At 41.2% G+C, this 16,133-nt stretch overlaps 1 protein-coding gene across 1 annotated transcript; it reads left to right on the top strand.

Moving 5' to 3' along the window:
• The first annotated feature begins 6,385 nt into the window (after nt 1-6,385).
• LOC119522789 (charged multivesicular body protein 1b) lies at nt 6,386-7,652 on the top strand. Its single transcript, XM_037821428.1, has one exon. It carries the CDS (start codon nt 6,447-6,449, stop codon nt 7,044-7,046), a length of 600 nt encoding a protein of 199 aa, XP_037677356.1. The 5' UTR covers nt 6,386-6,446; the 3' UTR covers nt 7,047-7,652.
• The last annotated feature ends 8,481 nt before the right edge of the window (nt 7,653-16,133 follow it).

Below are 16,133 nucleotides of genomic sequence, written 5' to 3'. Positions count from 1 at the left end.
TCAGATTAGAATTGATTTCCTGATAAAAGAAAGATAAAAAAGTGGTACAAAGGGGACAAGGGAAGTGATGTGGAAACTTAGACACAGCTTGTAGTGTCTTGGAGCAAATATAAAGTTCATAAAAATAAAAGGCTTCTAATGAGGAGATAATATGGGTCTAAATGTAGATGAACACTAAAATTAAAGGAAAGGGGGTTGCCACTCTCCAAAACGTTCTGCTACTCACTTGCTTCAGCATTTAAATGTATTTTTGTAGTGGGGGAAACTCCAATAAATAAAGCAGTTGAAAGCAGATCTGGTATTGTTTGAAAGCAAGTCGGGAGACCTACAGCACTGTAGGTTAGTTTCCCTCCCTACCTTCTACTTCACTTGCTCTAGCCCCTAAGATACCTCTATGGAACCCCAGGGTTCTACAGAACACAGCTTGCACATCTTTGGCTCAGTCTAACCTACTCATTTTATGTATGAAGAAATTAAAGACCAGAGAGGAGACAGGACCAACTGAAACAAGGTTGCACAAGGTGTTTGTCAAAGGTCATGCTGTGTTTGAGACCATAGGTTCCAGACTCAGACTACCTATGTTTAGACTTAATTCTGCCACTTAATAGCAGGAGGACCTTAACTATGTTACTTAACTTCACTTGTTTCAGTTTCTTCAACTGTGAAATGCAGATATCAATATGAGTTAGTATACATAAAGTATTTAGATCACTGTCTGGAGCAGTAGGATAGCTATTTGTGTATATATCACTAGAAATATAGACCAGGATCTCTTCTAATACCTGCTGCCTCCCATATATTCCCAAATTAAATTGTTCAGGTGAGTTTTGGGGCACACCTGAGGGTTGATCAAGTAACTGAAGGAATATTTTGTGGGTTTTTTGTAATCTATGCTGAGCCCTGTTTTGACATTTTGGGGAAAACAAGCCATGGGCTTTGGAATCAGGCAATTCTAGTTTTGGATCTCAGCTCTGTGATCTCAATTTTATGATCTTATGCATGTTTCTTAAACTTTCCTTGTCTCAGTTGCCATGTTTTAAAAATGGTGATAATAATAACTACCTTATGGAGTAGTGGCCATGCAACAGAGCTTTTTCAAAAGCACTTCTCTGTGGAAGTGTGATAAGTACATTCAAGCCCTAGAAAACAATAAGCACTAAAGAGGGAGCAGAAAGGTTTAGTGTGGTCCCAGATAATCTAACAAAGAGTAATAGATTGAAAGACATTTTAGACCAAGGAATAGGAAAAGTTGAAAAAAAGTCACATTGAATTATGTAGTGAGCTTTCCTAAGAGAAGATATGGAAGTCCCTTGGTTTGAGTCATTTCCCACTGAATTGAAGTAAGGTAAAGTAAAATCTCTTTTGGGAGCAATCTTTCCATTACCAGAAGACCAAGGAGATGAGCTAATAAGGACTTTGCATCTGTCTTTTTCCTCAGCCTGTGATGGAAAAGTCTTGTGGATGCACATCTGACTGGAGTATGAGCCAGCTGGGGATAATAAAGAGAAAAATAAACCCACAGATAGGGAGGAGAGAGAAGAAAGAAGGAATGTAGGAATGTAACAATGAGAGAGAAATTGGAAAGAGAGGATAAGAAATAAAAGATAAAATGAAATGGGGAGAAATGAGAAGGGAGTAGAGTAAAGCAGAAGACCAGGAGAAAAAGGAGAGAGAGAGGAGTAACAGGACTTTAACCAAGGGTACTTAGGTGCCACTAGGCTGAAATCCATTGTTCATTAATGATACTTGCTCTCATTACATAGGCCCTGTGACCCAGGGCTAGGCTTCAGAAAACAGTTGATTCCTAGCAGCTGATAAATAAACAAAACCAAGCCCAGAGATGATCAGAGATATCTTTTTTCTCCCCAGTGAAAGAAGGGTCACTTTTTTTCCCCTCTTCAAAATGTAAACAACGCTTGTTTCCTAGAAACAGCTGGGTGTATAGTGAGGAATATCAGCTGTTCTTGCCAGCCCCAGAGTTCATTCCAGGGATTCAATTCCCTTTTCTAATATACTGGTGCTTTAGCCAACCCATTTTTATAAATGAAGCTCCCCACCCATAATTTCTGTGCCAAAGAAAACAGAAACTTTTATACCCCTTCAGAGCCCACAGGCTTTGGGCAATGACCTTCATTCTTGTACAAAAGAACAACCAATTTCCTAGATTTTCATTTTAGAAAAAAATCAGGAAGTCTGCATAAGATGCTGATTATCTGTCTCAACTTGGCCTTTATATGTTCTATTCCTAATTCTGCTGTAACTGACCCCAGCCTTCCTTATATAGCTCCTGTTGTTCTACTTTGCACACCCTCCCCACAACTACTCAAAGCCTTCAACTGTCTCTCTCCATCTTCTCTACACATGGCTTTAGTTGGAAAAGTAAATGATTCTAGCAGTTACCGAAAGATTAACAATCATAAATTACAGGCCATAGAGGGAAGCACACAGAAAACTGCCTGCTTCTCTCTACCTTGGAGAAGCTGTCCTTCTTCCAATTCTATCAGAGACCAAATTTTCTAAGGCCAGTGAACAAAACAACAAGAACAATAATCTGTAATCTTCTGTGGCATTTTACAATTTACCAGGTAGCTTTATATTTGTTATTGTATTTGAATCTCAATAACCTCATGATATTGTAATTCAAACATTCAGTTCACAGTTGAGAAGACAGATTAGAATGTACAAACTGAAAGAACTGTGAGCCATAAGTTTTGGGGAACATTGACAAAACTGCTGAGTTTAAGATGGAGTCTCCAAGAAGGCAATCAGATATTTGTTCAGTTGTCAGTGGACAAGACCAGCCTAATATGGTCTATATAATGATGTAGAGTTATTTTTCCTACTTGGAATTTCAGACCTCATGTTTAAAATTCCCTTTCTACCTGACCACTAACATGGAATTATTGACTCTTGGGATTTGAAAGGGACCTAAAGATAAGTTGATCTAATTTCTCACCTGATATCTTGCCTCCTCTATTATATTCCTGTCAATGCCAATTAGGCCTCTCCTCAGAAACTTTCAACAACAGAAACTTACTACTTCTTAATTTATTTCTATTTAATGAAAATATTTCCCTCTGTAGCCTCTATATACAGAATCCCAGTATACATTTGAGTCAGGTATGAAGTCACCCCTCTTTCCCACAAGAGCCCATAAGACAGCTAGAAACAGGTGTCCAGACCTTTCTGGGGTCTTCTACTAGCTACCCATCCTGATTGTTCTCACATGGCACAGTTCAGAGTACATTCGCCGTTCTGATCACAGCCCCCAAACTAGTGCAATCTTTTTGTGTCCCCCCCAAAATGTGGCACTCAGCAGTGAGAACCACAGTCCTACTTTGCCATGACAAGTAAGAAGCAGAGTGGGTCTATTTGCCACCCTCTCCCAAGATACCGTATTTCTGTCCTTGCAACCTCATCACTAGTCTGACTCATATTAGCCCTGCTAATTGGGACCTGCTTTAGGAGATATGGGTTAAATTGGGAAAACATTTTATGTCCTCCTGGAAGTTCACACTTTATCAAGCTTATTCATTTTTCTGTTTCAGCGATTACCACCCTGAGCAAGACAATGATTACTACTGTTTAGCTTTCACAAATTACCAAATGTTTAAGCTGAGAGGCTCAAGGAGATAAAACTGTCTGCCTAAGGTCATGCAGGGAGTTGATGGCTGAACGTAGTCTAAGACATAGATTCTCTGAAGTCAAGGCCAGAGCTCCTCAGGGCCTCAGGTCAGCCTCAGATGACTGTTCAAAGGCTCTTGTCTTTCAAATCACAACTCACCAGTGAAAACACAGACCCCCAAACTGCCAAATATTTATGTCCTGACTCCTTCTCTATACCTTGCCAAAATGTGGAAGAATCTCAGGCTGTATTAATGAAAAGCCTAAAGAACCCTAGGGAAAAATAAGGCTGCACTTCTTCAATACAGCCTCTCAAACTATGGCAAATGGCAGGAGGCCAAAGGAGCTCGGGAAATGGGGCCAAAAAGTAGCATACTCTTGGATTTTCCTTCCTCTTCTGAGTGTGTGACGTTCCTATGGGACAGGAAAAATTGGGGTCAGAGTAGGAGAAATAAGTGTGCAGAGTGGGCAGAGTGGGAGAAGTTAAATTTCTGAGAAAAGATGGTAGATTGGACACACATCTGTCTTCATTACTTCTTAAAACCCTACAAAAACTTGTGCAAATGAATCTCTTTTAAAGAGATAGACCCACAAAGAGAGGAGAAATAGGAGACGAGATGGCAGCAACCAAGTTTTTCTTTGTTTTTGTTTTTGTTTTTTTTTAAATTCAGTTTTATTGAAATATATTCACATACCATACAATCATCCATGGTATACAATCAACTGTTCACAGTACAATCATATAGTTATGCATTCATCACAATCTATTTCTGAACATTTTCCTTACATCAGAAAGAATCAGGAAAAGAATAAAAAATAAAAGTAAAAAAAGAACACCGAAACCATCCCCCCATCCCACCCTATTTGTCATTTAGTTTTTATCCCCATTTTTCTACTCATCCATCCATACACTGGATAAAGGGAGTGTGATCCACAAAGGTTTTCACAATCACACTGTCACCCCTTGTAATCTACATTATTATATAATCGTCTTCAGGAGTTCAGACTACTGGGTTGGAGTTTGGTAGTTTCAGGTATTTACTTCTAGCTATTCCAATACATTAAAACCTAAGAGGTGTTATCTATATATGCATAAGAATGTCCACCAGAGTGACCTCTCGACTCCATTTGAAATCTCTCAGCCACTGAAGCATTATTTTGTTTCATTTTGCATCCCACATTTGGTCAAGAAGATGTTCTCAATCTCAACATGCCAGGTCCAGATTTATCCCCGGGAGTCATATCATGCCTTGCCAGGGAGATTTACACCCCTGGTAGTCAGGTCCCATGTAGGGGGGGAGGGCAGTGAGCTCACCCACCAAGTTGGCTTAGCTAGAGAGAGAGGACCACATCTGAGCAACAAAAAGGTACTCAGGGAGAATCTGAGGCACAATTATATGCAAGTTTAGCCTCCCTTTTGCAGTAACAAGCTTCATAAGGGCAAGTCCCATGATTGAGGGCTCGGCACATCAAACCACCAGTCCCAATGTTTGTGACAACATCAGCACCAGTCCAGGTGAGGAAGTCCAACACTTCTGCACCTTCCCCCAGCTCCTCGGGGTGGGGGGGAGGCTGTAAATATATTTTTTATTCTCTGCCCAAATTACTTTGGGATGTGTCACTATTTCACTCTAACCTATACTAACCTACCATATCTCACTTCCTATTCAAAGTTCCATGTAATTGTGGTGTTTGAACAAACTGACCATAGAGTTATATTGTTTAGAAAATACAGATCCTGCACCAAATAGACATCTCTTCCCTTCATCTCACATGGAAGTTGAAGTTTTAAAAAACAGTCAGTTTTGACTTTTACCCTTTGGCCCAGTTTGCCTTAGTCTTAACCAGATCTGGCAGCAACCAAGTTTTAACACTAGAATGCAGGTGGATAAGAAGCAACAAACAGTATGCCCAAAATACCAGAATCTTATGCTGGCAGTAGGGGAAAGCTAGGAACAAACATGTTTTATGAATCATAATCAAAAACTCAAGAATTGGTGGCTATAGTTACTTCTGAAGTAAGGGTGAAGGGGAACCTATCAGTGAATATAGACTAGGTTATACTGTGGTAACCAACAAACCCAGAATCTAATAGACTTAAAACAAAAAAAAAGATTTTTTTATTACTCACACTACATGTCCAGTATAATCACTCTGGGACCCAGGCTTACAGGGGTTCCATCTTGAAATGTACTTCCATGATTTCCATAGCAGGAAAAAAGTAAAAGTCAAATCACACACTCACTCTTAAACCTTCTGCCTGGAAATGACATATGTTACCTGCTCACATTTCATGGCCAAAACAAGTTGCATAGTCACGCTTAATTTCCAAACAGGATAGGAAAATTAAATCCTACCTATATGCCTAGAATGAGGGAAACTCAAATCAATGAGTTGAGGGAAGATACAACAAAAGAGATGAAGAATATAAAGAAGATATTGGGTGAACATAAAGAACTTGAAAGCTTGAAAATGCAATTGGCAGAACTTATGGGAATGAAAGGCACAACAGAAGAGATGAAAAACACAGTGGAGACATACATCAGCAGATTTGAAGAGGCGGAAGAAAAGATTCATGAATTGGAGGACAGGACATCTGAAATACTTCACACAAAAGAACAGATAGGGAAAAAATGGAAAAATATGAGCAGCATGTCAGGGAATTGAATGACAACACGAAGTTCATGAAAGTATGTGTCATGGGTGTCACAGAAGGAGAAGAGAAGGGGAAAGAGGCATAAAAAGAAAGGAGGAGTCCGTCCTCCTGCGTCTCTGCCGCGCAGACCCCGGCCCCAGCCGCAGACCCGAAGAGCCGACCGACCATGTCCAACATGGAAAAACACCTGTTCAACCTGAAGTTCGCGGCCAAAGAGCTGAGCAGGAGTGCCAAGAAATGCGACAAAGAGGAAAAGGCCGAAAAGGCCAAGATTAAAAAGGCCATTCAGAAAGGCAACATGGAAGTGGCAAGGATACACGCGGAAAACGCCATCCGCCAGAAGAACCAGGCGGTGAATTTCCTGAGGACGAGTGCGCGGGTGGACGCGGTGGCCGCCCGAGTCCAGACGGCGGTGACGATGGGCAAGGTGACCAAGTCCATGGCCGGCGTGGTCAAGTCAATGGACGCGACGTTGAAGACCATGAACCTGGAGAAGATCTCTGCCCTGATGGACAAATTCGAGCACCAGTTTGAGACGCTGGACGTGCAGACGCAGCAGATGGAAGACACGATGAGCAGCACGACGACGCTGACCACTCCCCAGGGCCAAGTGGATATGCTGCTCCAGGAAATGGCAGACGAGGCCGGCCTCGACCTCAACATGGAGCTGCCGCAGGGGCAGACCGGCTCGGTGGGCACGAGCGTGGCCTCGGCCGAGCAGGATGAGCTGTCGCAGAGACTGGCCCGCCTGCGGGATCAAGTGTGATGACGGAACCCACCCTGCGGCTTCCCGGCCGCAGCCACCTTCAGGTATACAGAGAGCCACCTTTGCCCTCTGTATATTACGGAGATACGATACACTAGAGATTGAACATACCTGAATGCTGAAATGCTCTCTATTTAAGATGCTTCTATCTTTGGGTTTACGGCGCTCACCAGATACATTAAAAAATGCCCGGCTTTCTCCATTCTTAACTGAATTTTATAGTTCTGTATAGCTTGTGATGGTGTGTATTTTTATAGCTGCCTTTGACAGAACTAGTTAATTTGGTGTATATGAATCTTTCTCAAAAATTTCCTTTAAACTCTAGTTCCCGTGTACGCGATTTTCTGCGGAGAATTAATCAAATCGAAGGATTTTTTTTTTAATTTAGTGTAACTGCTAATACCTGTAATTGGCAGGTAATGCATAAAAATTAAAGAGGGGAGAATAATTACTTAGTTTGATTACAGGGCTATAAACACCTCGTTCAACATATTTAATGGACAGTGCTATGTCTGTGTATTCTGTTGCCTTTTTTTTTACTTCCTTTTTGCCATCAAAGTGAGACTACAATTGACTATTTGTTCTCCTAACTTGTTTTGCATAATACTCCTATGGTTTACCTTCTATAAGTTTTTCATGTAATAATTGCCTTTGCAAAACTGGATAAAATGCCAACTTCGTTTATGGGAAAAATTGTTCTCTCATTTTTGTTTGCTGTTTAAATAGAGTTTTTAAAAAGACTTAACCAGGCTCTCTAACACGTTTCTAGTTATTTTCCTATTTCTACCTTGTGTTTTACTTAGGCTTCTTATAAAGCATGTTAAGTAGCATGGCAGTCATAATAATCACTCTAACATTGCCAAAGAACTCTTGATTGGTTTGGGAAAACCCTGGGTCTATGTGTTTGTAGGTTTTGTTTTATTTTTGACAACCAAAAGTAGAAATAAAATTAGAACTGTATTTTAAGTTCTAATTACTTGCATTATTTATTGGTCTTAAGCGACAACTCTTAGAGAACCTTGGGAATATAAGTTGAAATATTTGACTTAACCTGTGCCAATAACTTAAATATACAGCCAGCCAGTTGGAAGTCTGGGAAGAGGGAAAGAGGTGAGATTGGAGAGCAAGCTTAACTAAAAGGCTAGAGCCCACCTGTACTTCCTTTCGTTTTCCTGGGTATAGCTGTGTGCTCTCTGGCTGAAAAGTGCAGCAGTAGCCTCAAAATACGGAGAACAGTGACTTGCTTTTGCATTGGCAAGTATATTTCTCTTAAGTTAAAGACTTAAGGGTTTTTTAACTCTTTTCTCTCACTGCAAGATTTCTCCAAAAGAGAATTCCTGTGTTCCAAAATATAGGAATTCTTGTGAGTCATTTGAAAAATTTGTAACCAAATATTCATCATTATAATATATTTTCCAGTGTGAATGAGTGTGTTTAAGAAAAAAGTTATTAACAAGCAGATGAGAAATGATTCTCACATTTTACACCTCTTGGTTGTCTGCCCAGCATCTTTTCTCTAGAAATCTCTCACCCCTTGGTTGTAACAGAAGCAGCCATGTGTGGGTTCAGAAAGAGTCTTCAGCTGGAAACAAGTAGTTACAACTTAAAAATAGTTTAGCATTGAATCCTTTGGTAAATTGAAGACCCTTTTATAGTGCAAATATTCCCTAAAAAATTAATATATTTTGTGAGATTAAAGAATGTTTGTATATGCTTGAACTTTCTCAAAATATGTTCATTTCAAACTAGCTGAATGTACATTTTTATGAACCATAAATATTATTTTCAGGAGCACACTAGGCCCATGAATTATTTCCTCACTTTTGCAGTTGTTGAAATGCTGAAATGTAAATCACAGAAATTTATCAAATAAATAATTTTAAACTGCAAAAAAAAAAAAAAAAAAAGAAAGGAGGAAATAATCACTGAAAATTTCCCATCTCTTATGAAAGACATAAAATTACAGATCCCAGAAGCACAATATATTAGAGATATCTGTAAATATATGATGTTATAAAATTACCTAACACAACTGTGGAGATGCACGAGTCCAAATTCCATAGGGCAGAATGCACAAGTCCAAATTCTGTAGGGCAGGCATCAAACTGGCAACTCCGTTGAAGTGTTTGATGAACTCCTCAGGAAATGCTTCACTGGCTAGATGAAGAAATGAAGGTTCTCTCTCCATTTCCCTTAAAAGTCTTCAACTGATTGGGTTAAATCCAGTTGATTGAATTCTCTCATTGTGGAAGACATGCTCTTTGTTGATGTAATCAGTCACAGGTGCAGTCAATTGACTGATGATTTAATAAACCAGCCTTCTAGTTTATTAACCAGACACAAATGTCCTTGCAGTAATGGTTAGGCCAGTGCTTGCTGGGCCAGACCGCTGGATACGATCACCTGGCCAAGTTGACATATGAACCTAAGCATTACAGCTCACACATTGTCAACCTGGCAGTTATACAGATCACTTTAAACCAAACTTTATCTCTAAGTAGAGAACAATAACAGACATATGTTTCACATAACAATACTCAGCTGTACTGCATACAACTGGAAAGACACTGAATCTCTCCAGAATAGGGTGCAAATCCATGGATGACATTGGCTCTTAAACTTGATTTCCTTTAACTTAAGCAGTGCAAAAAGAGCAATACACATTATGTCATATGATAAAGGGATAAGATAGAGGAGAAAACAAAGATATTTGCTTTATGGATGAACATAAACATATTCATAAAAAACAAGGAGGAAATATTCCATCTTAGTCCTTGTTTCTGTAACTGGCCACATGATCATAGTTCATATTTAACACTGCCTTCATCCACTACCCATTCCATGTTCCCTTTAACCTCAGCAAGCACCTCAGCTGGCTGTGGCTCTTTGCCTGGTAGGGTGACCCAAACTTTCATTCCTGAAGTTTCTTGGCCATTGGTATTCCTGCCTGGATCAGGTTATTGCAGTTTTCCATTGACTTTAATCACAGGGCATGGTAGTATTAAGAGATGCCCAAGAGGATCTCCTGTATTCCAGGAAATCTATTTTTTACCTGCATTGTGTAGTTGCAGTGTTATTTCCCATGGATAGTCACAATCAATCACCCCAGCCAGTAAAGTAATCCCCTTCCTTGCCTGTTGATTCAGAGGCATGAGAAGCCCAAAGTGGCCAGGTGGCAGTCTTAACTTCTAGTTCAATGGAATTATTGTTTTGTCTCCCAGTGGAAGCACTCCTTTTGGAACTGACATGTAGACCAGCAGAGCTTAAGGTTGCAGGGACAGGAAGCAAAGTTTTCCTAGTGGACCACTAGGAGTGATAGTGACTCATGCCACTCATACTTCTGCCCCTTGATTCCTGGACCCATGAATTCTGGCTATGGGAGAAACAGCACCATAGAGTGGATGCTAATTCAGAGCACACACAGCCTTCTGAAGAATACTGACCCAGATCTTCAAGGTACTGCAACCTAGTTGGCACTGTATTTGAGTCTTCAAAAGGCCAATCCACCATTCTATCAACCTAGCTGCCTCTGGATGATGGGGAACATGGTAAGACCAGAGAATTCTATGAGCATATGCCCATTCCTGCACTTCATTTGCTGTGAAGTGGGTTCCTTGTTCAGAAGCAATGCTGTGTGGAATACCATGATGGTGGAAAATGCATTCTGTAAGTCCACAGATGGTAGTTCTGGCAGAAACTTTGCATGCAGGGAAGGCAGCGCCATATCTAGAGTATGTGTCTATTCCAGTGATAACAAATCGCTGCTCCTTCCATGATGGAAGTGGTCCAATGTAAATGACCTGCTACCAGGTAGCAGTCTGATAATCTTGGGGAATGGTGCCAACTTGGGGACTGAGGATGGGTCTCTGCTGCTGGCAGATTGGGAACTCAGGAGTGGCTGTGGCCAGGTTGGCCTTGGTGATCAGAAGTCCATGTTGCTGAGCCCATGCATAACCTCTATCCCTACCACCATGACCACTTTGATAATGATCCCATTGGGCAATGAAAGGAGTGGCTGGGGAAAGAGGCTGGCTAGTATCCACTGAATGGGTAATCTTATCCACTTGATTATTAAAATCTTCCTCTGCTGAAATCACCCTCTGGTGAGCATTTACATGGGACACAAATATCTTCATGTTTTTTGCCCACTCAGAAAGGTCTATCCACATACCTCTTTCCAAGACTTCTTTGTCACCAACTTTCCAATCATGTTCCTTCCAAGTCACTGACCACCCAGCCAAACCATTAGCAACAGCCCATGGATCAGTATACAAAAGCACATCTGGTCAGTTCTCCTTCTAAGCAAAATGAACAAGGAGGTGCACTGCTCAAAGTTCCACCCACTGGGAGGATTTCCCCTACCGCTGTCCTCCAGGGACATCAGCAAAAGGGGCTGCAGTGCTGCAACTGTCCACTTTCAGGTGGTGCCTGTATATCATGCAGAACCATCTGTAAACCAGGCCTGAGTGTTCTCTTCCTCAGTTATCTGACTGTAAGGAACTCCCCAAGGGGCCATAGCACTGGGCTGGGAAAGAGAAGGTAATGTGATAGGAGTGGGGACATGGGCATTTGGGCCACCTCCTCATGTAACATACTTGTGCACTTAGGAACCACTCAAGCTCTATCTCATATATTCCATTCCCATTTTATGATGAAGTGCTGCTATGCATGCCCAACTTTATGGCTTGTCAGGTTGGACAGCACCCAGCTCATGATAGGTAACTCAGGTCTCATGGTAACTTGGTGGCCCATGGCTAAGCATTCTGTCTCTACTAAGGCCCAATAGCAGGCCAAAAGTTGTTTCTCAAATGGAGAGTACTTATCTGCAGAGGATGGTAAGGTTTTACTCCAAAATCCTAAGGGCCTGCATTGTGATTTTCCTGTAGGAGCCTGCCAAAGTCTCCAAACAGCATCTCTGTTTGCCACTAACACTTCCAGCACCATTGGATCAGCTGGATCATATGGTTCAAGTGGCAGAGCAGTTTGCACATCAGCATGGACCCTTCACAGAGCCTCATCTTGTTCTGGTCCCCACTCAAAACTAGAAGCTTTTCTGGTCACTCAGTAAATGGGCTGGAGTAGCATGGCCAAATGAGGGATATGTTGTCTCCAAAATTCAAAGAGGCCAATTAGACATTGTGCCTCTTTTTCTGGTCATAGGAGGGGCCAGAAGCAGCAGCTTATCCTTCACCTTAGAAGGGATATATTGACATGCCCCACACCACTGGACACCTAGAAATTTTACTGAGGTGGAAGGCACCTGTACTTTTGATGTTTTTATCTCCCATCCTCTGACATGCAAATACGTTACCAACAAATCTAGAGTAGTTGCTACTTTTTGCTCAGTAGGTCCAATAAACATTATAACATCAATATAATGGACCACTGTGATGTCTTGTGAGAGGGAGAAATGAAAAAGATCCCTGCAGACAATATTATGAAATAAGGCTGGAGAGTTGTTATACCCCTGAGGTAGCATAGTAAAGGTATGCTGCTGGCCTTGCCAGCTGAATGCAAACTGTTTTGGCAATCCTTACTAACAGTTATTGAGATAAAAGCATTTGCCAGATCAATAGCTGCATACCACATCTGGAACAGCACCTGCAATTGGAGTCACCACCTGGATAAGTCTATGATAATCCACTGTCATCCTCCAAGACCGATCTCTTTTCTGCACAGGCCAAATAGTAGGGTTGAATAGGGATATAGTGGGAATCACTACCCCTGCATCCTTCAAGTACTTAAGAGTGGCATAATCTTTGCAATCCCTCTAGGAATCTGATCTTGTTTCTTATTTACTATTTTTCTAGGCAGAGGCAGATCTAGTGGCTTCCACCTGGCCTTTCCTACCATAATAGCCCTCACTCCATGAGTCAGGGATCTGATGTGAGGACTCTGCCAGTTGCTGAGTATGTCTATTCTAATTATGCATTCTGGAACTGGGGAAATAACCACAGGATGTGTCCAGAGACCCACTAGACCCATTGTGAGATGGACCTGAACTAAAACTCCATCGATCACCTGACCTCCCATAAGCCCCAACTCTGACTGGAGGACCAGAGTGACATTTTGAGTCTCTTGGAATTAATGTCACTTCTGAACCAGTGTCTAAGAATCCACAAAATATCCTATCATTTCCTTTTCCCCAGTGTGCAGTTACCTGGTAAAAGGCTGCAGGTCCTCATGGGGAAGGTTGGAGGAAGATTAACAGTATAAATTTTGGGCAGTGTAACAGGGTCCTTCCCCAAGGGTACCCAGCGTTCCCCTCATTCAAGGAGCTCTGGATCTGTAAACTGTTTCAAGTCTGGGAATTGATTAATGAGCTATGACTGTCTGCTACTGTAATTCAAGGCAGACTTTTGTTCACTTGACTATAATTCTTCTTCTTATACATATCAAACAAGAATTTAGTAGACTGTTCATGTGTTTTACTTCCAGGTACTCCATGATCTACTAGCCAATGCCATAAGTCTCTGTGAGTCAGATTATTTTGACTGTTGCTTTGAGCCTGTTTTCCATTATGGTAGCCATGCCCACCTTGTCTTTTGTGATTAACTGCTGCCACGTGGCTTCTGCCAACTCAGGGTCTGATTATCCCCATTGTGTTTAGGGATTCCAGTTCAGAAACAGCAGTTCCCACAGTAATATCTGACCTACAGAGATGAGTGACTATAGAGCACTTTAGGGATGATGCAGCTAATCTCACAAATTTATTCCTCATTTTCCCAGTAAAAGGTGTGTCCTCTTGACATTCCAGGAGTGCTTGAGCATGTCTTCCATGATAAATCCACTGTAACATTCCAATCTCTCTAAGCTTTTGAATTGCCTCCTCTACATTATACCATGGCAGTTCTGGCATTTTGACCTCAGGAAATGTCAGCCACCTTTTGTTCCATGTTTCAGCCTACCATCCAAACAAACTGTCAATGCCCTTTCTAATCCCTTGAACTACATCAATGAATGCAGTATTTCTGCTCAGTGTGCCCATATCAATAAATTCAGCCTGATCCAACCTTGTATTCCTTCCTCCATTATCACAAACCTTTAGTATCCATTCCCACACATATTCTCCTGATTTCTGTCTATATAAATTGTAAAACTCATGCAGTTCTTTTAGAATATAGCATACTACCTCATGGGTCACACTTTGTCCCTCATGCTTTGGAGCCTGTTTGGTCTTTAGTCTAGTTATAGGTCTTGAAGCAAAGAATGGTGGTGGGGGTGGGTCATGAAAACCATTAGAAGAATCCCTCAAGCCATTTACCTCAGGAAATTCCACTGCAGTTTCATCTCATGAAACAGGATTAATCTCTCCAGACAGAGGAATGAGGGCTGCTTCCTCAGGAGAGGTGATTACAGGTTTAGCAGGCACTGAAGGGTTATTCTCTTTAGGTAGAGGTTGGATGGCAGGCTCCTCAGGGCAGACTGGAGGTCAGGAAACTGTTTCCTCAAAGCATGCTGGAGGCTGGGTAGCTGTTTCCTCAGGGCAGACCACTACAGGTATAGCTAGCAAATACTAAGCAGAATCCGGGGTTCAAATGTCCTTACTGCCATTATTGTCTATCCATGTGTCCCCATTCCATTTCAGGATCCCATTCTTTTCCAATCAGTGCCTTTACTTTAACAGCAGAGACCCTACAAGGTTAAGAATTTAGTTTACATTGTAAATCTGCTACTCACACAATGAGATGCTGGGTCTGGTTTTCAAAAATCTCAAGTCTGCAGCCACAGGAAATAAGATTTTCTTTCAGGGTACACATAGAAACCTTTACATGTGTTATAAGGTGCTTAAGTATCAAATTTGAAACCTTTAGCTCATCCCTTTCTCTTATAACTTTACTCAGTGTATCTAAGAGCAACCAACCAACAACATTATACCTATTTACTCCACAAAACACTGTTAATGTGTCAAAAACACTGTCACTCAGAGCCTTGCTTCATTCAAGAGTATGATTAGGCAATTTAGATGGTGACATTTTGTGTATCTCCATTGCCAACTCATGCCATGGACTATCAGTGCCATGTTCATTATTGGAAATGGAGTCATTAGTGCCTTTGAATCTAATGAGAGTAGAAAACCAATTGTAAATGCCTGTTTTAAGATTTTGTGTCTCAGGAACCACCCTCAATACCAACTCTATTAGTTAGGGTTCTCTAGGGAAACAGAACCAACAAGAGATATCCTTAAATATAAGATTTTATAAAAGTGACACAACTGTGGGGATGCACAAGTCCAAATTCCATGGGGCAGGATGTATGAGTCCTAATTCTGTAGAGCAGGGATCAAACTGGCAACTCCAATGAAGGTTTTCAATGAGCTCTTTTGGAAATGCTTCACTGGCTAGCCTAAGAAGAAGTGAAACTCCTCCCTCTCTTTCCCTTAGAAGTCTTCAACTGATCTGATTAAATCCAGCTGGTTGGATTCTCTCTTTGCTGAAGACATGCCTGTTTTTATGTAAGCAGTCACAGGTGCAGTCAATTGACTGATGATGTAATAAACCAGACTTCTGTTTTATTAACCAGCCACAAATATTCTTGCAGTAACAGTTAAGCCAGTGCTTGCTTGACCAGACACCTGGACAACATCACACACAGCTTACCCTAAACAGAATAGATTCAAATAGACCTACAACAAGACACTTAATGATGAGATTATCAAATGTCAATGACAAAGAGAGAATTCTGAATGCAGCAAGAGAAAAGCGATCTATCACATACAGGACTCTGTGTGAATTTCTCAGTAGAAACCATGGAGGTGAGAAGGCAGCAGCATGATATACTTAAGATACTGAAGGAGATAAAACTGCCAACCAAGAATTGGATATACAGCAAAACTATCCTTCAAAAATAGGGAGAGATTAAAATATTCTCATACAAATAGACATTGAGAGAGTTGGGAAGAAGATATCTGCTTTACAGGAAATACTAAAGGGAGCACTACAGACAGATAGGAAAAGACAGAAGAGAGAGGTTTGGAGCATGATTTTGTGTAATGGTAGCACAATAATGTAAGTACACTGAACACAGATGACTGTGATTACAGTTGAAAGAGGAAGGTTAGGGGCATGTGGAGTACCAGGAGGAAAG

Source organism: Choloepus didactylus, chromosome X, assembly GCF_015220235.1.
Source record: "Choloepus didactylus isolate mChoDid1 chromosome X, mChoDid1.pri, whole genome shotgun sequence".
Taxonomy (NCBI): Eukaryota; Metazoa; Chordata; class Mammalia; order Pilosa; family Megalonychidae; genus Choloepus; species Choloepus didactylus.
This window is presented reverse-complemented; position numbering and strand designations above follow the sequence as displayed.